This window comes from Channa argus, chromosome 13 (genome assembly GCF_033026475.1).
Source record: "Channa argus isolate prfri chromosome 13, Channa argus male v1.0, whole genome shotgun sequence".
In the NCBI taxonomy this organism is placed as follows: Eukaryota; Metazoa; Chordata; class Actinopteri; order Anabantiformes; family Channidae; genus Channa; species Channa argus.
The window spans coordinates 16,485,378-16,510,093 of record NC_090209.1 but is presented as its reverse complement, the minus strand read 5'-3'; the positions used below and the strand labels follow the sequence as shown (position 1 = coordinate 16,510,093).

The 24,716-nt window shown below is 40.0% G+C and overlaps 3 protein-coding genes across 4 annotated transcripts in view; 2 read left to right on the top strand and 1 right to left on the bottom strand.

Annotated features, from left to right (window-relative positions):
- The first annotated feature begins 4,826 nt into the window (after positions 1–4,826).
- On the top strand, positions 4,827–6,117 carry wfdc2 (WAP four-disulfide core domain 2). The gene is made up of 3 exons (XM_067526796.1): positions 4,827–4,926; positions 5,227–5,364; positions 5,477–6,117. Exons 1-3 carry the CDS (start codon positions 4,842–4,844, stop codon positions 5,608–5,610), a joined length of 357 nt encoding a protein of 118 aa, XP_067382897.1. The 5' UTR covers positions 4,827–4,841; the 3' UTR covers positions 5,611–6,117.
- A 690-nt stretch (positions 6,118–6,807) lies between these two features.
- Positions 6,808–13,433, bottom strand: pigt (phosphatidylinositol glycan anchor biosynthesis, class T). The gene is made up of 11 exons (XM_067526789.1): positions 13,009–13,433; positions 12,114–12,291; positions 11,518–11,645; positions 11,235–11,335; positions 10,961–11,135; positions 10,741–10,838; positions 10,350–10,506; positions 9,714–9,914; positions 8,579–8,744; positions 8,291–8,374; positions 6,808–8,168 (listed from the first exon to the last, which is right to left on the bottom strand). The coding sequence occupies exons 1-11, from the start codon at positions 13,430–13,432 to the stop codon at positions 7,919–7,921; spliced, it is 1,962 nt and encodes a 653-aa protein (XP_067382890.1). The 5' UTR covers position 13,433; the 3' UTR covers positions 6,808–7,918.
- A 570-nt stretch (positions 13,434–14,003) lies between these two features.
- phactr3a (phosphatase and actin regulator 3a) overlaps positions 14,004–24,716 on the top strand; it is a 28,987-nt gene continuing 18,274 nt past the window's right edge. The window contains exon 1 of one of the 2 annotated variants that reach the window (XM_067526792.1): positions 14,004–14,295. In XM_067526792.1, the coding sequence (XP_067382893.1) occupies positions 14,193–14,295 (103 nt within the window). In that variant the 5' untranslated portion in view covers positions 14,004–14,192. The remainder of the gene's footprint in view (positions 14,296–24,716) is intronic. The other variant, XM_067526791.1, reaches the window with a different exon arrangement.

Here is a 24,716-nt window from a genome sequence, read left to right as displayed (position 1 = left end):
TCACACAACACACCTGACACTTTTCTCCACCTGTTCCATCCTGCCTGCACTCGCCTCTTCAACTCTTTTCCACACTCTCCTTTGCTCTGAACCATTGACCCTAAGTACTTAAAGTCCTGCATCTTCTTCACCTCATAGTCCACAGAGATTCCTGTCTAACCTCATCTGTCTGTCTACACTCCTGAACTTCCTTGTTCCACCACCAAGTCTCCTTGTCCACTTTCGTCTTTCCAGATGACACACAGAGTACCCTCCAACCTGTCTCCCTAATCACATTAGCTGCAGTTGTCCAGTCATCTAGAAGCTCCTCCTGACCACACAGAGCCTGTCTCAACTCCTTCCTATACAACATTCTTCCTTTTTCAACTCAATGGTGGGTCCTCTTCATTTTCCAGTAGAGCAATTTTACACACCACCATCCTGTGTTGTCTGGTTACACTTTCTCCTACCAATACTTTAAAGTCACTGATCTCTTTCAGATTACAACGTCGGCATAAGATGTAGTCCACCTGAGTGCTTCTACCTCCGCTCTTCTATGTTACCGTTTGTTCCTGCCTCTTCTGGAAGAAAGTGTTCACTACAGCCATTTCCATCCTCTTTGCAAAGTCTGCCACCATCTGTCCTTCTGTGTTCCTGTCCTGAAGACCAAACATGCCCATCACATTCTCATCACCTCTGTTCCCTTCACCTACATGACCATTGAAATCTGCACAAATCACCACTCTCTCACCTCTGAGGATGCTCTGCATCACTTCACCTAACTCACTCCAGAATTTCTGCCTACATTTCTGCAAACATGCCTACCTCCTCTCCTTCTTCAACCAACAGTAACCCAATTTCCACCGGCACCCTGTAGGTCAACAGCACCGGCGGCGATCGTTGTTAACCCAGGCCCCGACTGGTCCAGTATGGAAGTCAGATTTGTTTTGGAAGTCATGATTCATTATGTTTAATGTGGCATGTGTTTTACTTTGGATGCCCTTACTTACACAACCTTTTACACTTTATACAGACTTGGGACTGGCACAAGAAGACACTGGCTTGTGCCCCCTTGTGGTTAAATTTTTTAACTTTATTCCTGGGTATGTGAATGGATGGCATACACAAAGCCAATGACTTGTTAGACTGTAACATACTGTGAACTAAATTGAAGTTTATCTTGTTAGGATTATTGGCTTTAAAGGTGCAGTGCAAACAGACTTTCAGGGGTCTATTTGCAGAAAAATGTGACGAATCTGAAACTTACTAATCTGGTTTCAGTGACAGTTTCAGGCATTTTCTAAATTATTCATGTTGGCTTCACTCGGCATTCAGGCATTTGCTTTAGATAAACTCCCTTGAAGCTAACAGTGTTAGCTCACGGGATATATGCAAGACAAATCCCAAACTACAACTATACTTAATCTAGTGATGGAATAGCAATGATTGAAAGAATGAAGTACCAATACTTTGTACTTGAATACATTTTTCATGTATCTGTACAATGCAATTATTACTAAGTACTACATCGAGCAAATATGTATACTTTTTCTCCACTACACTTCTAATTACAGTTGTGGTACAGTCACATTATTTTACACTTTTCATAATATACCACTTTTTTAAAAATGAAAATAAATCACTAGTGACACAGAAACAGAAACCAACAGGGAGAAAAAAATGCTTAAGCACGTTTACTTTTAATACTTTAAGTAAGAAATAAATCATTTTTTTACTTTTATTTAAGTAGAATTGTCAGGTGGGATTTTTACTAGAACATATTTCTGCAGCTCCAGGCTCAGAACAATCGTGGATTCAAACTCCAATGTCTCAGAGTACTTATACAGTATGGGATGGTATTATTTTTATCATTAGTTGATTAGTGTGATTTTTATTACTGGAAGTCTGACCAGAGTTATGAACTAAATATACTTTGATGTGGACATGAGTGGATGCCAACAAACTGCAGAAGCCTGTTAACATCTTCTATTTCTTTGATAGAGAACTTTAAACAAGTGATAAAGGTGATTTGTGTGGTTGATGATTGACAGAAGAATTGTTGAAGAAGTCCAGAAAAATGTTTGGTTCCTAATGACAAATCAGTTCTACAATGTGAATTGTCTTCATCATCGAATTCCTCTAAGCCAAGAGCCCCAGTGTTCGTAAGTTGACTTGTTGTTAGATTCACCTTTTATAAGATTTGTTTTAATGTCTATTCATCTATTAATGTTTTTTTTGTTTGGGTTTATCCCACGAGTTCAGGGTTGCCACAGCAGATCATTACGCTGGATGCCCTTCCTGACGGAGCCCTCCCCAGTTTCTACCGGGCTTGGACCAGCACAGCGTGGGATGGGAAGCGGCTGTTGGGGGTTCAGTGTCTACACACTTCAACATATAGCCTGAACCGGGGATCGAACCACTGACCCTGTTGTCCGTGGACAACTGCCTTACTGAGCTATAGCTGCTCCATTCATCTACTCATCATTTTCCAAACCATTAGCCACCGTGGCAAGAAGAGAGAGCCGAGGGAGCATGGTAAGGATTTTAAATCCTCACTGCACTTAGCGCAAGAACACTTTTGTTTTTGTTCCATTTGTTCAATAAACCTAACTGAAATGTTCAGACAAGTGATGAGACAAAAGATCCACAAACAGACACAGACACACAGACAAGTAAAAACCCACCCACCTGTCCTTCAGTTTAGTAGTGTTACAACCTTTTTTTTTTGTCCTTGAGGCTATTTTGAGTCTCCTTGTGCTAGCATGCCATTTTAGTTATATCTAATCTATGTTTTAGTTATTTTGAATCTCATTTAAAATCTTCTCTTTTATTTATTGTGGGGTTAAACAGAGTTCTTAGCCACTTTCCATCTCCTTGTGGTCATCTCTTGTTACTTGTTTTTTTGCCCATAACGTTGTTTTGTATGTCACTATAGTGTGAGTTAACACGATCATTTGAGCCTGTGCCCAGAAGGCTCCTTCAATAATCGTTCCATGACTGTAATTGTGACTTCTATTCACTCAGTGTCCTGAAAAGATGGATGTTGTCCTATTGGTGTCAGTGTTACACTGAACAATGAAAGCAGCAGATTTCCCTCTCTGTGGTATGAAAATAGCTCCATGTGTATGTTTGGTCTTTCTGTAAACAGAGATGAAGGACATGAGGAGATGGATGGAGGCTCAGATGAAAGAGATGGAGGAAAAGTTGCAGCTGCAAAAATCATGGTCCTGAAGAAGCAGGAGTTTTGGAAACAGGACAGAGAGCAGCTGCTGTCCATCATAAAGGGATAGTTGAACAGAAAGTTGAAGACTGACATCCAGAGGGTCAAAGAGGACAAGAAGATGAGATCAGACATCTTCACAAGTGTCTCCTTCCTCTGGAGAAAAAACACAGTGCAGCCCACTTTACCCATAGGGGACTGAAGAGAGAGTGTGAGATGGCAGAGGATGAGAAGAAGAGAGATGAGCTCATCATCTCTCTCCAACAGAGCCGGTGTGCTCAAAAAGAGTAAACAGAAAGAGGGAGAGCCTCTTTTCATCAATGGAAGTCCAGTCTAGAGAAGTAGAGAGAAAGTCACAGAGTTGGCAGAGCTCCTCACTGAGAAAGAGAGACAGATCAGCAGAGTAAACTGACATGTGTTGCTCTGGAGGAAAAACTCCAGATCAAGTCCAGAGTGTAACGTATTGAACTCTGTGACATGTGACCCCAAAAAAATAAAATGTGGAATCAGCAGGAGGCAGCGAGGAAAGAAGAAAGGATCCACTTTCAAACACACTGCTGACTCAGCTTTTTTTCTGATTTAGAGGTTTGGACATGAAACACACATTTGTTGTCTTTCTGTTTGCAGCAGCTCACAGAGGAAAAGCAGCAGAAGAGCTTCTGGAGTTGACAAACAAAATCTCCCTCTCGCTCACCCCCCTCCAGTCCCTCCAACAGGCTCAGTCTCCCTCCTTCCACCCCCTTCACCCTCTACCCCGCCCCATATCTCCTTCCTAGTCTCACTCCGACTGTGATGCAGGAAGGTAGAGCGGTCATCCACCAATCCGGCAGTTGTTGGTTTGAACCCCGGCTCCTCCTCCGTTTACATGTCAAAGTGTAAAAAACATGTAAAATATATTTTACATGTGATGTCTGTTGATTATTTGAAGCAATTTTCAGAAAAAAACAACGTAAAAGGTTTAACATTCCAACTGTTTATATAGAGTTTTATTATAATGGTATGATATTGATATGATGTGTATTAATACAATGTGATACCTGCTTGTTTCCTGACAGTTTGATTTTATTTTTGTTTTGTTCTTTTACTGCCTCTCTTTTAACTCTAAGATCAGAATTGTGTGTGGTATTTTAAGCACACATGGTGGCCACAGAAAACAAGGATTCAGAGCAGGGTGTGCAAAGTGTTTTTTCAGGAGCTGGGCAGCATAAATTCAGTTTTCTTGAAGACAGAATGCCAACATTTTGAATGCATTTTTCTTTAGGCAATTTTGTTGCATCTCTGCTTGTTGGCAATTGTCCTTACACCAAAGACAGTGTGACAGACAGTGACGGTGCCGGTGTGGGAGAAAGGTCCAGGGTTCATCTGACCCATAACTAATTATTCTGCTGCTGCTCAGGGTGTAAGGTACTGTTAGCACACATGATAACTGTTAACTGAAAGGTGAGGTTTTATGAAGATCATTAATCTCCAAACTCAATTCTGTAGTTATTTATTTAAAAATAAGCTGTACTTGTGTCCAGTATGAGCATGGGGATGTAACTCTACAGGCTCAAGGACCCAGCATCCTCTGACTGCTCAGTCTGCAGACTGTACAGTGGGACATTTTTCCAAACAGGAACATTTTTGTCTGCAAGACGTTAACATGGAGAAACAGTGGTCTGCAATTTTTGCATTGATTTTAGCACTTGGTGCATTTGCTTTTGCAGAAGCTGATCGTAATTTAACATGTGAGTTTGACTGACTTTGTAATATGTGTTTAATGTCTGATCTGCTCCTGTTTACTTCTGAAAAGTCCAAGTTCTTCTGTTTTTCATGTAGTTTAGCAACCAGACACCTTCATCAGTTTATTTTATGTTTAATTTTTTCTAAAGCTAGGAGCTGTTAAATATTTGGTTAACGCTTCGCAGTGACTGAACTGACGTGGAAATCAAGCATTCCACAGGGCAACAGAAAGTCCCTTCCAATCAAAGGCATCATTTGCTATGTTTTTACCCACTTTGTATATATTGATTTCTCTTTCCCCTCAGCAAAGCCAGGAGTGTGTCCTCGCAGGCGCTGGGGCTCAGGGATGTGTGCTGAATATTGCTCTAATGACAGCGACTGCCCCAATAACGAGAAATGCTGCTACAATGGGTGTGGACATGAGTGCATTGCTCCATACACAGGTTGGATATCAACAAAGTGACAGAAGTGACTCTGTGTGTGTTCTTATAGCAAAGCGCTCACAATCTTTAATGATGACTGTAACTAAGTATGGTTTTGTCTGTGATGTGTCAGTAAAACCAGGTCGCTGCGCTTTGCCCCAGGGCACCCCTATGTGTGCTGAGTACTGCTACCATGATGGCCAGTGTCCAGGAGAGCAGAAGTGCTGCAGAACAACCTGCGGCCACGCCTGCAGTGAGCCCTGCTGATTGGACAGTTAGTGACTGAGCTACATGTATGCACCTGTTTGATTTCTTTTGTGCAAAAAAAAAACAAAAACAAAAACACAAAAAGCATAAAAATGTTAACTTTTTACACGTTCATATTCGTACACTTTGCCAAAACATTCGAGCACTGGTTTGCATAAAGTTATATTTTTAGTTAGGAAGTGTATAAAGCCAATTTCTGTACCTTTCCTTTACATGCATACAAACCTTTTGTTTTAATATTTTTTCCCCTCATAAGCTGATCTGAGAAGGCTTTCATATCCGTGGACACATACTTGAACACCAAAGGAATTCTTTGGCAGGTTCTACTAACACTACAGTATGTTTGTATTATAAGTTGATTAAGTTACAAATTCAGTAGTATTACTCAAGTATTTCTGCACAATTACTATGTGCTGGATTTTCTAAATAGATGAAAATGTACTGTGAGATACTTTTTATATGTGTCTTATGCTTTGTATTACAATAAAAATAACCATGTTTCCAGAACATAGAAATGTTTTATGCATTTATCACTTTGCTGGTTACAGGTATTTGAGTTTCACAAGTCTCTTTTATGAGCTGTTTAGAGAAGAGTTTGGCTGTAGAAACAAATCGTGAACCATGCCAAGAATGAAAAGTGCTTTCTGACAAATAGCAAGATTATTTAAAGCACTGGGCAAGAACTTCTGGTGCATCAAAATTTCACCATTGTGCTCAAATTGTTTTTTTATACGCACCTCCAAATTTTGTTTAATAATTGTAGTGTCACAAGTGTTCATTTCAGGGATATAAACATATGCGCTAAATAAACTAAAACTGTTACTGAGCACTGACACGCCACTGAGGGGCACACATCTTAGCAAAACACACTCTGAAGACTGAGCCAGCGGAGCTATGCATGCTCTCTGGTCGTGTATACCTATTTGCTTGGAGAGAAAACAGTTTGCAGTCGACCAGATATGAGCATCACTGATGTGGAATGTGCGTTTTTCTCCCTTTGTTTTTGTTCCACGCTGTTGCCAAACATGCAGGGGTGAGAATCGCTGACAAGCCAAATACAGAGACGTCTGTGTTTGTTCTCTGAGAGTCTGCCAGAAGTGGGGCCAAGTTTGTTTACATAAAAATGTGGGCACTCAGTGGAAAGTAATACAGTTCCTGCTCTGCTGCAGTTCAGAACAGTAAACCATCTTACACTAATCTGAATAAAACAATGAAAACTTGTTGGTTTATTGAAAAGGCAATACAGAAAATGTGTATTTTGTCACACACACACCAACACCAACACAGTACCACTCCAAACATAGACATTCTGCACACTTTTTTAGAGGATTTGGACAAACAAGCATAACAGAGGACTGCATGGTTCTTAGTAAAAAGTGTAAAAGCAAATTCATGGAAGTATTTCGTGGTATGTTATTTCTATAAAGCCCGACTGTTACGTGTTCAAAGACTGACAGGAAGGTGAAGGAATTTTAAACTAAAGGCAATTCATCTTCTAGCTGCATTTACCATTCCTTCCTTTCCCTTTCCTGATTTGTAAAACAAATAGTTCCAGACAAGTAATGTGTTTACTCATGGACATGTCTAAATAAGAAAAATATTAGCTTGGTCACTATTCATTTTTTATGAACGGGTTTTTTCGCCTCACACATTAAAACAGTTACTGAAAAAATGTCAGATGATAAACACATCAGGAATTGATAAATAAAAATGAAAAACTTTTAGATACGTAATAGCTTCATTCACATCTTGTCATGACTAAGATTTAATAAAATGAAACATTCTGAGTCACTAAATATGTCACTTTATTTTATCGCTTCTAAAGTATGGGTATGGCATTCCACGGGTCAAAAAAGCGACTGACCTTTTAAAATCTGATCTCAAAGGCTCGATAGTACAGTTTGAAGCCAATTCAGTCTCATATTTATGCATCAGTGAACTCTGATTATATTATGATGTATTCCCGGTAAGTGTCCAAACATCCATACAACAAAAACAATCCCAACCCCAATGACATTACCTCCACAGCATAATGTGCAACTTAGGTTCCTTATACTTGTCAAACAATACAAAGCTCTAAGTAGCCACATTTGTGTGCTTTGTAAACAGGAAATGATCGTTAATACATTAATATTTAAAATAATTAGTTGCGTTTGTCCACCTAAAACAAAAATTTGAAGGCGACATTCATTATTCATACCAGTGCTTGACTCCAACCTCTTCCCTGAATATCACATGGCTGCCAGTGGTTTCAACAAAAGGAAATCTTCCTTTCAAAAAACAGAACCGTTTGCATTTGTGCCCAGCCTCAGAGTGGTGGCACGCCCCTCATCTTGCGGATAATGTTGGCTATTCGCTTGGCTAATCCTGGGCTGGGCTCCTCTATCTGAAAGCTCCGGGTTAGTAGGTTGTAGAGAGACCCATAGCCAACGGCCACCACTGTGCAGGTCAGGCAGATGACATTATAAGGCATGCTGAAGTCCGGAGTTGGTAGGTTGACCAGCAGGGGCTCTGTGTAGATGCGCACAAAGTAGCTAGACTCTTCTTTACATGGAAAGCTGGGGACAGACAGAAAATTGTACCATTTGATTTTCCATACAAATATGTTTCTCAAAACCCCACACGAATAAGTAATAACTGAAGACATTGTCCTCTGAAAATAAAACAACTTTATGCTTACAAGTTGCTGAAAAGGGGGCGTTCCAGACTGCTGTTTATATCCATGGCGACAATGCTTGGTACAAGCGAGCTGATTACTGAAGACCTAAATGTGGGTAAAACAAATTTTAATCATTTTGAAACTTAGAAATTAACTTTAAATCATAACTATGATTGCAACAGTCAAATCACTCTACTGTTAAGCCCGTCAAAATCATGCGCTTGCAATTTCAGAACCTTTATATTGGCATGCACAACTAGTGTGCATCTTATTTCAGAACCCTCTTAATAAACTACCCTACATGCTTACCCAACATAGAAACCGTGGTTGGGATCAGGGGTGTATTCAGTCCACTTGAGCAGAGCCCTCTCAAACTGCACTGTAACCTCAGTGACAGAGTTGGGAGGAAGCTGGACCAGCATCTCCAGCAGGTGGGGCCTCACACGGTCCTTAGACGGCTGGTAGTGGATGTAGCCTGGCAAAGGAAGAGAAAGATGAGCAACTATTGAATTAATACACTTATTTTGTGTTTATTCACCATCTTTTGTTGCAATAATACCTTCTATACACAGATCGATACAGTGTGCTAGTATCCAAACTATTCTGTTTGAGTGTACAGTCACTGGCAGCTTTATTAGCGACACCTGTACAATCTAATGCAATCCAATACTGCAACTCTGCTAAAATTCTACAGTTTAAATAGGCCATTCTATTTAAAATAAAAGAGGGGGCCAAAACTTATAATGCAGGATTCTTATAATGCACTCCAGTAAACTCCATCGCCCACTTTGACCTCAGTAATAAAACAGATATTAGAATTATCACCTTTTTGACCGTTTCAACTTAAAAACTGAGAAATTATAACATTGCAAAGGTAAAATCTGTGGCAGTGTTTCTGTATTAGATTGCATTAGATTTTACAGGTGTACCTAATAAAGTGGCCGTGACTGTATATCTATGAAAAGCCAAGCAAAAAGACTGATATGGTAGTTATAGTTGTAATAGTAATAATTGTTTTCCACCACAGATGGAAAACTTGACTCATGTTCTCCTCCTTGTGGTAAAAAGCAGGATCTGCATGGTGTTACATGAAAAGATTCCTGTAGGGAAACTGGGGATGTGCTGTGTAACAGTACAGCATGAGTAACTCATATATAATAATCTCTGAAGTGAGGTAGTTAGCAAAATATTAGAAATCAGTAAATGTACCACAAACTAAATATTCATAGTTTTTTTATCTTGGCTACGCAGAAAAAAAGCATCCACTGTAAATAATAATAAAAGCAAATACTGGCAATTTAGCGTCTTTGTGTTTTTAAAGTTCACGGACAAGCATTTCAAATATGCCACTGAAAACTTAGCGCAAGTAAACGTAAGAAAGTGTCGGGGTGTGTGGTTTCTTTTCACGCAGACTTAAACTACAACTCTTTTCAAAGTGACTCACTGGGTTTGTTGTCCTTTCCCTTGCTGTTCACAGTGAGGGTATGGATGTAGAGACGAAGATACCAGGGCACCGAGTCCAGCAACAGCACAGGGAAAGATCTGTATGGGTGGTTATTGTACATCAGAGTATGAATCTCTCCTGTCTGCAGCCCATAACCAGCCACATAACGCTCAGCATGGAGCAGGGGGCGCAGCATGTCACCTGCAGGTGGAGAATATTGGACAGGGTGCTTTAGACACAAACAGGTGAAAACATTGCAGCAAAGAAAAGAGGCTGCTAAGATAGAGTTGGAGAATCAGTGACATCTTTCTTTTGCAAACAACATGTCAAAGTTAGTCAAGGCTCTGTATCTACTAAGTGTCTCTGAATCACTGAGGCACTCATACTTTCAGCAAGGAGTAACCTTAGGAAAGTGTGTGAGATGTAACAATTTTGTGACCTTATTGTGCCTACTCCTAAACAGTTAGGACACCTCCTAAGCTCTCTTACATTTTTGTTATCAATTGTCTCCTTCTGAAACTAGGACGAAGATAGCATCATTCTGAGAACTTCTGGCCGGTTAGGATTGATTTCCTTAGTAAACATGGCCCAGATGCTGCTTGTTTAGCTGCACTTAAGCATTTATGTTTCACTCACCATCACTAGATCTCCAGCGAATCAGCAAGTTGAGGGAGCGTACAGTACCAAAGGTGACTTGTTGGGTTAGATCGTAAACGGAGAAGGTCCGTCTGTCCCCCATCACCACTGCCTGGCTCAGTAGAGATGGGGCTGGGGACAACTCAAACTGCTCTCCCTGCAAAATTAAATCATATTAGACTCAAAACTGTTGAACTGATAATGATAAAATATGATCATTTATAGAATTTTTTTTAATTATAAACTGTTTGTCTATATTTTAGAAAGATCTACCATGTCGCTGCTATGATCAGTAGTTTAAACTAATCCTGCTTCACTTTCTGTCAAGTTTGCATTAAAGAGAAATAACTAGTTTTTTAGAGTAAAATAAAACAGTATGAGGAAATCAAACCTGAGGGTTATCTGTGATGTCAATATAGATTTTACTTGAGGAGGCCAGTGGACAAGCTTCTGTCAGGGTCCGAGAGAACATCTTGAACAGAGACCACTCTAAAGGAACAAACAATTGAATTGACTAAGAACACAATGTTCTTACTGAGCTTTATTTTCCTACTACTTCCCATACCTACACCAGTACACCTCAGAAAGTCTGAAATGTGCTTTTTAATCACCTCGTTTGCCCTGTCCAGAAGTGTGCAGATCAAAGACCACATTCAGGGTCTGTCTAAGCTCCCAGGATGTGGTTTTACACTCCCAGTCCTGACACACAGGTCTGATGTGCACTGCCTGGGAATGAAAACTACTGTGGAAGAGTTTCTCTGACTTCAGCAGGACAGCAAGACCAGCCTGCAAGTGCAACACGGCCACATAAAGAAAGAGAAGAAGAAGGTGAGAGGGCTGCAGTCACTGACATCTGAACCTACAGGTACATACACAAATACCTACTTTAGAGCCGCATGGCAAGAGTTTTTTCCAGGGTGTCAAATTCTCAGTGCAAACAATCTCTCGTGGGAGGGTGGCATAGCGAAGAAAGCGGTGGTCTGTCACTTCAAATTCAACACAAAAACAAAATTTAGCCTATATGGAATGAAGTGCTTCTTGAAGTGTATCTGTAGCACCAGCATTCGACGACAGTTCCTGATATATAATTACACTGTTAGTTTTCAAATGGGCTCATTGCTAGAGAGCATTGGAAAGTGCAAAACGAGACTGAGGAGACTCACTGTACCATTGCCTACACCCAGCGGTTTGAAGGAGGCACTGGGCTGAACAGTGTTGGTGGAGTCGATGAAGTTGAGTGAAGCGCAGAATATCCCCGACAAAACATTTGTCAGCTCCTTCCATATGCCATCAACGCTAAAGAAGGCAGAGAAAATGTAGGAAAATGTGAAACGGCTGGCAAAGCAAATAATACACAGTTGCATGTGTTAAGGCTGCAACAAAACATAACGAAACTAATCTGAGTTTTCGTTCTGGAATTCATCTGATTTGATTATTGCGATCGTACGTAAAATCAGACTCAGAAAAGAAAAATAAAGGCTCTGGAAACCTTTCATTCTTGGAATTTAAATATTGATATTGAACCACTCATAAAATAAATATGCTTCCACGTACAACCATTTTTTTCTTGCAGAATTGTTGAAAATTGGTGCAAAAGGGTCCAGAAAGTCTGTTGAACTGTATCCAATCCATAAGTACAACTAGAAGATTTGCACAACTTAAATGTGATTATGAACCTAAATGAAAAAGAAAACTATGTCTTTGTTTTAGGATAAATTTGTTCCCAGCTCTGATGCTATGCAGCCACAAGAGGGCTCTACTCACTCTGTCACAGAATCCTGGAACCAGACCCAGAGCTCAGCCCCAGGAGGAGAAGGCAGAAAAGGCTGTCCCCACTGCATGGTCCTCCAGTAACCCTGCGTGAACGAGATGTGCAGCTCTCGCACTGAAAACTTCGAGATGACCTGGCCCAGAGATTTGGGGAACAGCCGATAGTGGGACACTGAGAAATACAACAGTTTATGGTTATGGGGAGCGAAAAGTCACATCAACAAGATCAACAGCTTTTGGCTTGTCCCTTCAGGGGTCGCCACAGCAGAACGTACATGAGTTTTCACACCGGGTGCCCTTCCTGCCGCAAAGCACCTATTTTTATCGGGGCTCGGGGTGGGATTCGAACCCGCAACCCCCAACCACTGATACACCCAGCCCCAATATGCTGAGTGAATTGTAATGTGTAGATAAAAAAAAATAATAATAAAATAAAGAAAATACCTCACTCGGATTTATATTTCACTGTTTGCCAGTAACAGATTAGCGTGACGCTACAATTGTGGTAAGGGAGTAGTAAATAAAAAGAAATGACAGTAATTCAATGTCGTCACATTTACTTTATTAAACTTTCAACATTAACTGAATATGATGCTCTTCACAGTAAAATACGGTTTCGACATTTGAGACCTACAAACCTCATAGTGTCACTAGGGAAACTTGCTGTATCAGCATAAACATCAGAGGTGTCTCCCTCATAAAGACTTTTCACGATCAACCCAAAGGCTGTTAGTTGTCACGTACGTGTAAAGAATTAGTAAATGATATTTTAAACACCACAGATTATACACCATTTATTATAGTATGAGATGACAAAGAGTTGCAGATATTTCTGACTCAGTTTAGCAGCATGTTATAATCACATTGCTAACAGCTAGCTTAACATTACCTTTGTTTCCTCTCATGAAATCCGTTTCCCACAACGTGCGGAACTGGAAGCTGGCATAAACATCTCCCGAGTGCAGCGGTCTGATGACCAATTCCTCCTGAAAATCGTCTTTAGGCTGTGTTACCGAGGCGGGGATTTCAGGGGCAGATGCACCGGGATTGTTGCTTTCTGTATCATCAATAATTGCCTTCTGAACCTCGGTTGCTTCCCACCTCTCCTCAGACGCGAGCTGCTCGCCGGTTTGTTCCGCCGTTTGCGGACTGTCGGCCGCAGTGGCATGGTGATCACCAGCTTGTGTCGTTCCTTGACTGTTCGAGACCAGAAACACCCACGAACTACAAAGAATTACGAGCACAGCCGCGGAGCTGCACCTGTAGGCTGCCATTTTTCTCCTCCGGCGTTGACTTCCGCATTGATGTGTCATATGTTGAACCAGCCAATAGGCTGCTTCCATATGGAGTCGGTGGCTCTGATATGAACCCGTTTGTAAATTAAATATTCAATTTTCTATACAATTGTACGAGTAACTGAAACAAACAAACAAATTCTGCTTTTTCAAAATGTCTATTTTGTATTTGTCCAAAATGATAGTATTTCAATTTAATCGGGAAAATATAGGTTTTAATAATGCTAAACATGAACTGCTTTTTTGGTTTTAAATTGTGCGTAACAATTAGACCTCGTGTAGGCTACTTCATCTTATGGCAAAACCCGGGTCGCGTAGATCCACAATAAGTCTTATAGACCACAAATAAACAACGTAAGGGGTGAACATTGATAATTTTGTGTTATTTGTTGAACGAAAAATCAGAAACAGACTACATTAATATTTAATAGGTTACAATCTCCATACACAGCACACAATATACAATGTGTGCTGTATATTGTTTGCTGTGATAAATATTTGGGTTTGGTTTAATATTTGCTGCTGGACAGGAACGGACATCATCGAGGGCATATCACCCCTCCCATATCCAAACATCATCGCGCACGCTGTCCACACACACACACTCACACACACACACACGGGGAATTTGTGCTCAGCCATGGCTCCCTGGTAGATGCTCAAAGCGGCTGTTGTCAGAGCGAATTAAATCTGCACTCGCTCGCTGCTTTCCTCCTGACCTTGTCTGCCTCTGGTTGGGTTTTCAATATTTTATTCAGGATCCTTGTGTTGTCTCCCCATGGCTACATCAGATGGACTAGACGGCTGTCTGCAACGAGGCAGATCTCAAAGTGACCCGAACATACTCACCGAACCGGGCATCGATTTGGCTCACGGCACAGGTAAGACAGATGTCATTGTCTGGGTATTTATGTGCTATATAGGCAAGTCTTTTTACATTGCCGCCTCTCTGGCGATGCAGCGGTTTCCAAATTTTACCCATTTGCTTTCTCAGTGGGATATCAGAACACCACTTGCTAATTAGCGCATATGGTTCCACGCTTGCACGTAAAATGCGGAATGAAACACTTAATATTGGAACTTCACATTAAGAATGAATGTGCTATTTCAGCGTCTATGAATGGCTGCTTGCCCTCTCCAGATTTGTGCGTTACAAAGACGCCTGTAGCCCATCGGGCTGTTATGACTGCAAGCATTTAGGAATCAACGTGCGGGCCGCTCGATGTGATATTACCGCTTCCAACGTTTACAGTATCTGTTACCTAGTGCTTGATGACACGCTCCCTATTCACCCCAGAAATGCACACAAATATTCCGCATGCATGTGTGCTCCACGATGCAGGCAAAACGCATGTGCTGTAATATCCGAATCACCATTATAGCCTCATTATTCAGGGGACACATTTTGTTTGCATTTTAAAAATGCACATGCACATCTGAGTGTAGAGGGTTTGGCCGGTACTGTAGCTCTGGCACTGCATATTGGCAGCTCTGACATCTCCACCCCCTTTGCCTCCTCTCTCCATACTCATCTGATCACTGTTGTGATCAGTGACCGGTGTCCTGCCGTCCACGCGATGTCGTCTATAGGCGGCATTTCCCCCAACTCAGCACAGCCATGCATTTACAGGTAGTCGACTCACCGGTTTGTGGACTGTGCAGGTGTGTTTTGCAACACTTGAGCTCTGTTTATTTCCTTGTGGTCTGTTAGTCATCCCTCTGTATATGAAATAATGAATTGAATGTTCATTAATGAGAGAACACCAGGGAGCAGTCATGTTTTGCACTTTTCAGATGAACTCCAGCAGACTTCATGTGGTTCTTGTTGTGTTAGCTGGAAATGCTTCTCACTTTTAAATCACCATTACACTGCACCTTCACTGCCAATACATGCTTTCCTTTTTACGTAAGTAAGGCTATTTATGGTCATATTGTGTGGGCCTGGAAGAGTCATTGCTTACACCCACATTTGGTGAGTTTTACGTACATGAAGAATACTTGACTGAATTATTCAGAAAAAAACAGTGTCACTCACCTTTCAACTCTTTGCTAATGAGGCACCGTGCTTTTTCAAGATCTCTGAAATCAAACCTTTGTGCACTCATCAAGTGGCCATAGCACATTTTTAATGGAACCATGCTGAATTCAAACCTCCTATGGATGATTTAATTCACACATAAGTGGATGTGATAATGTCACACTGGGTCTTTGACACACCTGAATAAACAAGGCAGCAGCTTGGCAGATCAACCACGCTAGTGATGAGAGCTAAAGCTACTAGGCAACAATGAATATCAGTCTTTAATGCTGGAATATTCACAACTTCATTACTGTCTTGGATGTGAATATACTATGCAAACAAAAGACACAATAAACACTTGTTAATGCAAGAACAATGTCAGTGTCTGGTGACTGAAAGTACACAGCATCACCTACCCCACCCACCCCACCATCTCTATGTGGATCACCACTGTGTTAGTGTCTGGGACAACAGCCTTTGCCAAAGGATTACTTTGGCTGTCTTTTTCCACCAACACAGCGGCCTTTGCAGCTGCAGAGGCTGACACTGTATTCATCCACTCACTCAACACTGGGGAGGAGACTCAATAGAGACAGCGGTTGTACTTGTCCATCACATAGAATTAGAGCAATGTCGCTTTAGAATGAAGGTGCAGTAATAACAAAGCGGGAGCCTCAGGCTGTCAGAGAACGACGAGTCTGTGTAGGTCTATATTAAACTGTCTGAAGAATAATATTTTTCTGTGATCGACTCAGATAAGGTGTTTTCTGTCATTGTGAGAATTTTTTGTGTAAATAAGCTGAATGGAGACATTGTCTTTGAGCTACTGATTTAGAACTATATTTTAATGGTTTGTAGGTGCCATTCCCCGTAGTTTCCCGTTCCTGTAGGAATCCGCAGTATTAAAACTTGTTTAGTCAGTTTGTTCAAACAAGGACCCCCTTTAATCTATCCTGCTAATAAAATGTCACTTTCACTCAAACTTCCACTTAGTCATTGTTGAATGTCGGCCAAGGTAATGGTGTGGAGAGGACACCTTGAAGCTTTGCGGACAGGGAGCATGTCCAAGCAGGGCTGTCCCTGTGGCTTCAATCCATAAAGTGATACCGCTGTCCTACAGAAAGACATACACAGCTAGAAAGGCAGTACACGACAATTGAAGTAGCAAGAATGGAAAGAGTCGCCTCAGAGTCCTATCAAGGCAAGTATAACAGGAACAGTATGAACAGACAAATATAGTGCAGATGCTGCAACTGCCAGAATCAATTTACTGATTTAACTTCTCACATTAAATCATTTATATTTTGTTGAATAAATGTAAAAATAGTAAAACATGTGCATCACCATTTTAAAAAAGTGGATGTGTCAAGTCGACACAGTAAAAATCCAAACCGTATCCAATTTATTACATATAATGAGACAAGAAAAACAAGAAAAACAACCTCATCATGAATTAGTATAAAGCAGCAAATGTTTTGCATGTCTGGCCATTAAATAACAAAATTAAGAAACAAATGACCAAAAGCATTGTAAATAGACTTTGGGAATTATCGACTAATGGCTTTAGCATTACTGTAGATACAAATGACCAACTACCCCTACTGGGTTTTACCCCCTTTTGCCTTCACAACTGCTTTAATTCTTTATAGCATCAATTCAACATGGTCCTGAAAATTCCCTTAGAGATATTGGTCCATACTGAAATGATAACATCAAAGGTGCTGCAGATATGTTAGTTGCACATCCAGGATGCAAATTTCCGATTCCACCAAATCCCAAAAGTGCTCTGGTGGATTGAGATCCGGTGACTGTGGAGGCAATTAATGTGAACTCATTTTCATGTTCAAGAAGCCAGTTTGAGATGCTTTTAGCTTTGTCACATGTTGCATTAATCCTGCTGAAAGTAGGTGCACTGTGGTCATAAAGGCATACACATGGTCAGCAGCATCCCCACACTGTTACACCAGAACCGCCAGCCTAAACCATTGAAACAAGGCAAGATGGTTTTGTTATTTTGTGTTTACACCAAATTCTGACCTCACCACCCAAATCTTGCAACAGAATCTGAGACTCATCAGACCAGACAACATTTTTCCAATCTTCCATTGTGTAAATTTGGTGAGTCCTTGTGAACTGTAGCCTTGGTTTCCTGTTCTTATCCGAGAGGAGCATCACACGGTGTGGCTGCTGTAGACCATCTGCTTCAAGACTTGACATGTCATTTAGACATGATCTTCTACATACCTCTGTTGTTCTTTGAACTACTGTTGTCTTACATCAGCTCAAACCAGTCTGGCCATTATCTTCTGAGCTCCTGCATCAACAAGCCATTTTCACCAGAGAACTGCTGCTCTTGGGATATTTTCCCTTTTTCAGACCATTCTCTGTAACCCTCAGAGATGGTTGTGAGTGAAGATCAGCAGTTTCTGAAATACTCAGACTAGCCCGTCCGGCACCAACAACAGTGCCACATTCAAAGTCACTTAAATCATCTTTTCTGGTGCTTGGTTGAATCTTCAGCAGATGGTCTTGACCATGTCTACATGCCTAAAGCCATAAAGTTGCTGCCATGTGTTTGACTAATTACAATTCTGCGTTAACGAGCAGTTGAACAGGTCGACTTAAAAAAGTGACTGGTGGATGTATAATGTTCCTATTGCTCATAACGTAAACATGGCGGATCTTTGCTCATATAGCAGCTTAAACCTGTCAGACCCAGGTGGTCTGGTTTAACCACCAGTGCTCTTTGATCATTGTTTTTTAGGTCTCATCCTCCTTCAGGTCCTATTGATACCTGGGTAATCCTCTCAGATCTGACATCACAAGTATCTCTGAGGATTTCAGGTATAAGTTGAGCCCCCATAATGAACAAGGAGATATATCAAACCCGGTGTAAACAGATGTTGCGCAGTGATGATGACTCAACCTGAACCAGAGTAATGTTTTGTACATAATACCCCCCTTTTGCTCAGGCGTTGATGAGTAAATAAGGGAAATTCTGAGTCAGTAAGTCTAAAAGAATGTGGTCCCCATTTAGGACGAATCTGTTTAAAATGAAGGAGTAACAATGTACATAAAATGCTATTAGTACCACAGGAAGTTCTTACGTAAGAATAATAAATTAATAAGCAACAAATTTTGAACGAGTAGCTGTATAACAAAACGACAATAAAGAAGTACACATTGAATTATCATTAAGTAGCATCCGGTTCCTGTTGTGCTGTTTTAGAATGTTTTAGAACATCTTAATTAAGAAAGTTAGACTTGTGAGACCTTAGAGGTTTGAAATAATAAGCTAGGCAAGTTGTGAAAAAATGTGAGATAACAACGGACCAGTTGTAAAACAATAAACATCTGTGTAATTGTCAATCCATGCAAATATCTATCTATCTATTGATTGTGAATGATTTTCATTATCTTGTAGTGACATCCTGTGAACTCACTGCCTTTCAGCTGTGGCTCATACATGTTGACTCGATAAAACAGTAGGGAGAGGAACAGCGAAGGTTTTCGGTCTAAAAATAAAAGTGAGATTAACTGAGAGTCATAACACCACAAAACAATAACACTATTTTCAGTTCAAGCCTCTAAATATTTCAGTATGACACAATGGTGTCTAGTTTAAGCCAGGCCAACACTAAGCAGAGACACATAGTGAAACTGTTTGTTTTTCTGAAAATTGTGAATTCAAGTTTACCTTTCAGACACAAATTGCAACAAGACGTGGTGTCGTTCTTCGTGTGTTCCACAAACAATTTTAAGATTGGCTCCATGTGCTACAGTATGTATCCAATAGTACTGTTAATTTGTAAGGCTAATGAAATTCCTACTTACTAAAGGAGCTTAACCCATTGACAAATGAGCAGGAAACCAGTCAACTATTTTCATAATTGAGACACCGTTTGAGTCATGTTTTTGAAGAACAATAACAACATTTACAAGTTCAAGCTTCTTGGATTTACTGCTTTACTGGTTATTATAATAATAAAATGAATCTGTGTTAACGAACAGTTGAACAAGTGTACTTAAAAAAGTGACTGGTGGTGGTAAACTGAATAGTTGTATTGTGTATTGTTGGAGTCATTGTTGGAGTTAGTTATGTTACAATAATTCTAATGTTTGTTTTTTTCAATACAATAATCAGCAGAAAACCTAAAAATGGAAAACAACTATTAATACTGTACTGAAAAACAATAAAACACAAGAACAAATCAAGCTTCATGGACACGACAAAGCTTAGAGGATACAGTCTTGATCTACACTGCGGCTTCATTTAGTCTTCAGATGAACAACCTGCACCTACATCACATGCAGCCTAATTAAGTCCTTACTTCCTATTTTCAGTATCAGAGCCATAATTCACAACAGAGTCACCAATGATTTGTCATGGGCAGCCTTAAGGGGCTGTGACTCAGTCAAGGCCACCTGTTAGTAGTAGCCACTGTGGAGTTATTAATTTTTCTCCCCTTTGCAGCAGAGAGACAAAGGAGACAAAGTTAATCAAAAGAAAGTACATCCTCAGCCATCTTCACTCTAGCAACACCCGTGAAATATTTCGTTTTTATTATTGGATGATGTAGTTGAGTTTGTGGAACATAGTAAATGTTGCAAAAAGGTCAACAGCGGACACTGTCTGTCCATGATATTACACTTGCATTGAGGCATTTAATTCTGTAGTTGGTAGGCACGGTGATGAAATGAAAATGTCAGTACTGTATTATTGTATTTTGTATGTTATTATAGTGTATACAGACTATAAGCCACTCAGTATTATAACAATGTGAAAACAGTGTGATCTTCACAGCCACAGGGGAAAGTTGCAGGTGATGTGTTAAGTTTTCGCCACAAACAAAAGATCATTTTACTATATAAATAATAATGTTTATCATACAACAAACAGTTCTCACTGCTATATTTTATGTTGTTGTTTCCCTTTTTTGTGTGTTATTATTAGGTTTGCGAAAACTATTGTGACAAAATTGGTTAAACAGCCAAAGATATTGACAAAATATGTAGTTATATTTTTAAAGGGGTGCTGTCTCTCCTGAATCGTCTTTAATGCTTTGTGGAGAGGCATTCAGCTCATTTCATTATTTATTTATCTATTGATTATGTTTCAGTGAATCAGTTGCTTGGTGTAGTCTATAAAACATGAATAATGAAAAACTTGAACGAAATCGTCCAAGTCTCCAGAGTTCTTGCTCTTTCAGACAAACTGTCCAAAACACAAAGAGAAAACAAGAACTTTTAACACTGCAAAGAAACCAGTAAATTCAACTCATTTCAGAAGCTGGAACAAGAAAGTACATTTTTGATAAATAACTGATAAATCACTAAGCAATGGTTACTAACGTTCAAGATTTATTTTCAGCCAAATAACTAATTACGTTAGTTAGACACATAGTAGACAGTATATTACCATATTTATCATATCTCTTGATGATTCTTGAAATTTGTTCACATACAGTAAAAGGTAGAGTATTACTGTGATATGAATGTGATAACATTCATATAAACATAAAGACCACCATCATCAGCCAATTTTTGTTTCTACTCTAACGACAATGAAGCCACAGAAAGGGGCTGTATGAGGCCTAACGTGTAAAATAGCATGATGTTGTCCTGCCTTATGTACTTTCACATTGTGGATCTGCGACAGCTCAGTAGTGAATGGGGATCTGCTGCATCTGGACGCCTTGGTAAGTTCGGCTCTCTGTGGATGCCTTTACTGTCTTTAAGCTACCCATGAAAATGAAGCACAGAAATGACAACAACAACAAAAGAGCTACATCATGCTTGCTCCCTGTGGATGCGGGAGCAGATTAGGAAATTTGACAGGATTTGAATCATGTGTTGTTGCGGCTGTTGTTTATGTGCATGTGCATCCATGTGTGCATTGAACTGCAGGAGAATTGGCAGGTCTGTGCAGACTAGCCAATGTTTAAAAAAAAAAATCACAAAATCACAGCCAGAATTTGCTAGAACAAGATAGTCAGACAGTTTAACAGACAGCTCGTGGAGAGCAAAGAACGAAGACCCGAGCAGCCCTGAACACCTGTCAGAGACCCCCGTGTATAGACAGTATATAATGGAGCTATTTAGCCTCTAAAGGCTGAGGTGAAAGGGAGTTCGGGAAGTTGTATGCACTATAGTGTGAAGGATTTTGAGCTAAGAGTGAAACATTGGAAACATATTTTAGAAGAAAAAAGAAGAACAGTGAAGAAAGGACAAGAGCTTGAGTCAGTGAAGCAGAAAGGAGAGGGAGAAAGTGCGAGGAGAGAAGAGATGAGGAGGAGGCTGTCTTTAATGAAAGAAAGCCAAGAAGTTGTCCTAATTGCTAACTGGCTACAGTGGGATGATGGATAGCCTATAGGACACCATTAACAAAGAGGCTGTCTGACTGTGTGGGTCTGATTTGGAAGCCACTGCATGAGCTCCAGTACCTGGCCAGCCTTCCTTGGATCGTATTTAGGCTTTAAAATTATGCAGTTAAAGTAAGAGTATTGAATTTCTCTTTTTATCTTGATCTATATAATTTTTACTCAGGCAAATTTCTAACATTCGCTCAATGCCAGTTGAATTGGTTGTAATATATTGTAAATAAAATATGGGTTGATTATTTACGTTTTCACATCTTCCCAACTTTTTTGGAATTGGAGTTGTAAATGATTAGTATGTTTTGCAAAATGGTAAGCAGTAACGTAAAAGTAATGTGCATTTTACATCATCTTTTATTGCCCTGTAAATGAGGAAAAAAGGTTTCCTGTTTTTTGCCATGACCATTACATTGGCCCTTCCACAGTATATTTCCATTCCTTGTATTTATTGTCTTAGGTTAGCAACTAGCCGTTGAAATACCAATCTGTCTGCTGCTTGATGCTGGGTGGGCACAGTGTCTCTTTAGAGCATTTTTGCCAAAATGACACTATGTGAGGTGAGAGTGAAATTGTGTGAAATTGTTGGTCATAAAAACAAAAATGAACTGAAAGACAATCCAAAGCCCTGTGCACAGAAGGTGAAGGACCCTGCAGCGTAAGATGATATTAGCATTCTTCATTATCATGCATATCTCTCTCTCCCTATTTTGCACACAGAAACACACCTAAATCGATGTAGTGTATCCTCACACCTGTGTGTAGCCGCAGCGTCCCTCACTGCCAACGACCTGCCAGATTCAGTCAAAGATAGATGAAGAGGGCATGGGGCAGTCCTAGGCCCCAAAACTGATAAACACACCTGTCTTAGGAAGAGAAACATAGGGAACAAGCAGTAGGGAGCCAAATGTTAAAGATTGAGTAAAAAAAGAGAAATAGGATGCAGGTAAAGCTTGTGCGGCTATATTAGCCGAGGTGTGATCTGACAGGCTTTGAAAACAACATGGAGATGAGGGAAAGTGGTGTGAGGCCTTCCACAGAGTGCCTGTTTGATAGGCTCTTACACTACAGTATTACTGAACATTTCCATCAGGAGCTCTCAGGAGATGGCAAATTAAATACATACTCAGATAAGATAACGGTACTAGAAGGAATACAGTCATAAAAGGGAAATGAATCGAAGATTTTCATTGTGTTGCTGGATTGTGTGTGAAGTAAAACATATTTCTGGGATAAAAAACACAGCAATATTTAAAGCCTAAGCTATATTTTTAGGCCTGTGACTAGATGGAGCCTTTTAAAAAAATACTTAAAGCATGACACATATAAATGAACATAAAATACAACAGTACTGGTAAAATAAAACAGGGATTTTAAAAAATATGAAATGGGCCTAATCATGAGTAAATAAATGATTGGTCTGCCACATTTCAGCTTAAACCTAAAACAATCCCAGGAATGACTCATGACTCATGAGTTCTAAATTATAAGGGGTTCTACATTCTAATAAGGAGCAACGAGTTCAAGTTCTCTTCACCTGTGAACCACTGGTTTGCACCCTCACTGACACAGGGAATTCTGTGTAGCACAATATACAGTTTGTTACGAGGCAAAGTCAAAATATTTATTCAGATTTGTCTCATCTGTTTTTGCCTCCTGTAGGCATGCATCATGGTAGCTAAATCTCAGGGAGTCAATATTACATGTGCACTACTTATACATTGATTGTGTCATGAAAACCACACAGAGAGAACCTATCAGCATAATTTGCAAATTACACTTCGTGACTTATGGATCATCAGAATACTATTTCACCACGGACTTGAATTATCATATACAGTAAGTTTGACCTTTATCCGTGTTGTGAAAATAATTTGATATTTATAGAGACACTCACATAAAATAGTGAAAATGACGTATTCCACCAGAATTTGAATGTATGGTGATTTTGGACACATGTACACTAGTAGGGTGAGTTTCAGCACCACGGACAGCACCAGGCTTTGCATTGCAGCAGGCAGCTAAGCTGAGTAGGGCCGTGCTCTGAGTGCTGATAAGTTTGTCCTGGATCGCAGTTGCCTCGACTCAACCGGTCTCTTGATCTGCTGGGAAAAAAAAGAGGTCCAGCAATTTGTTTTTGCACTGATGACACATTAATGAGGAAAGCACATTGTGCAGATCCAGGCACAAATTCCATTTAATCTAATCGTCCCATACATCCATGTAAGCCAAAGGCTCTAATCTAATCCCATTAAAAGTGCTTTTAGAATTGTGGCCAATACTGAGTCTTCGGCCAGTATTTATGAGTGAGTAGCTTCTAGAAACTTCTTCATCAACACTGATTCATTATGGCCCAAACCTGTTTGTCTACCAGTCATCTCACTGACATAGTGTGACTGCAGAACACTTGTGTGGTCACACAAGTGAATGTGTTTTAGTAACTGGGTAAAATCTTTTGTCAACTCTTTTCCTGTCTGCCATCAGTTCCAGACAATTCTCACAACAGAATTCACTGTAGACTCAGTCATTTTGCTCCGATCACACCAAAACAAACCAAAGCAGCATTTTTTTTAAAACTATGCAATTGTCATATTTTGAACCTACTTTGTGTTTTTATTTAGTTAAATCTATCACATGTAATCTATCTATGTATTTTAAAAAATCTTGTCAAACATCAATGAGGTGCACAACCATGTCGTACATTACTAAGAACATAGATTTCACTGCTGCCATAAATGGAGAAATATCACTGTAACATTTCTATTGAAATGTCTCTAAAAAACAGGAAGCACTTTTGTTTGACCTCATGCTATTAGAAGCCTATATCTGCCATAGCACACATAAGGTGATTAGTGGCATATTTATTACATGGAATAATGACTAATAGGACCATGCATGTAATGACTTC

Coding starts and splice junctions, on each gene's coding strand:
- pigt (XM_067526789.1), bottom strand. CDS start 13,432: ATGACACATCAATGCGGAAGTCAACGCCGGAGGAGAAAAATGGCAGCC. Junction 12,292..13,008: donor TTTCATGAGAGGAAACAAAG/GTAATGTTAAGC, acceptor TGTATTTCTCAG/TGTCCCACTATCGGCTGTTC. Junction 9,915..10,349: donor TCGCTGGAGATCTAGTGATG/GTGAGTGAAACA, acceptor CTCCACCTGCAG/GTGACATGCTGCGCCCCCTG.
- wfdc2 (XM_067526796.1), top strand. CDS start 4,842: ATGGAGAAACAGTGGTCTGCAATTTTTGCATTGATTTTAGCACTTGGT. Junction 4,927..5,226: donor AGCTGATCGTAATTTAACAT/GTGAGTTTGACT, acceptor CTTTCCCCTCAG/CAAAGCCAGGAGTGTGTCCT. Junction 5,365..5,476: donor GTGCATTGCTCCATACACAG/GTTGGATATCAA, acceptor GTGATGTGTCAG/TAAAACCAGGTCGCTGCGCT.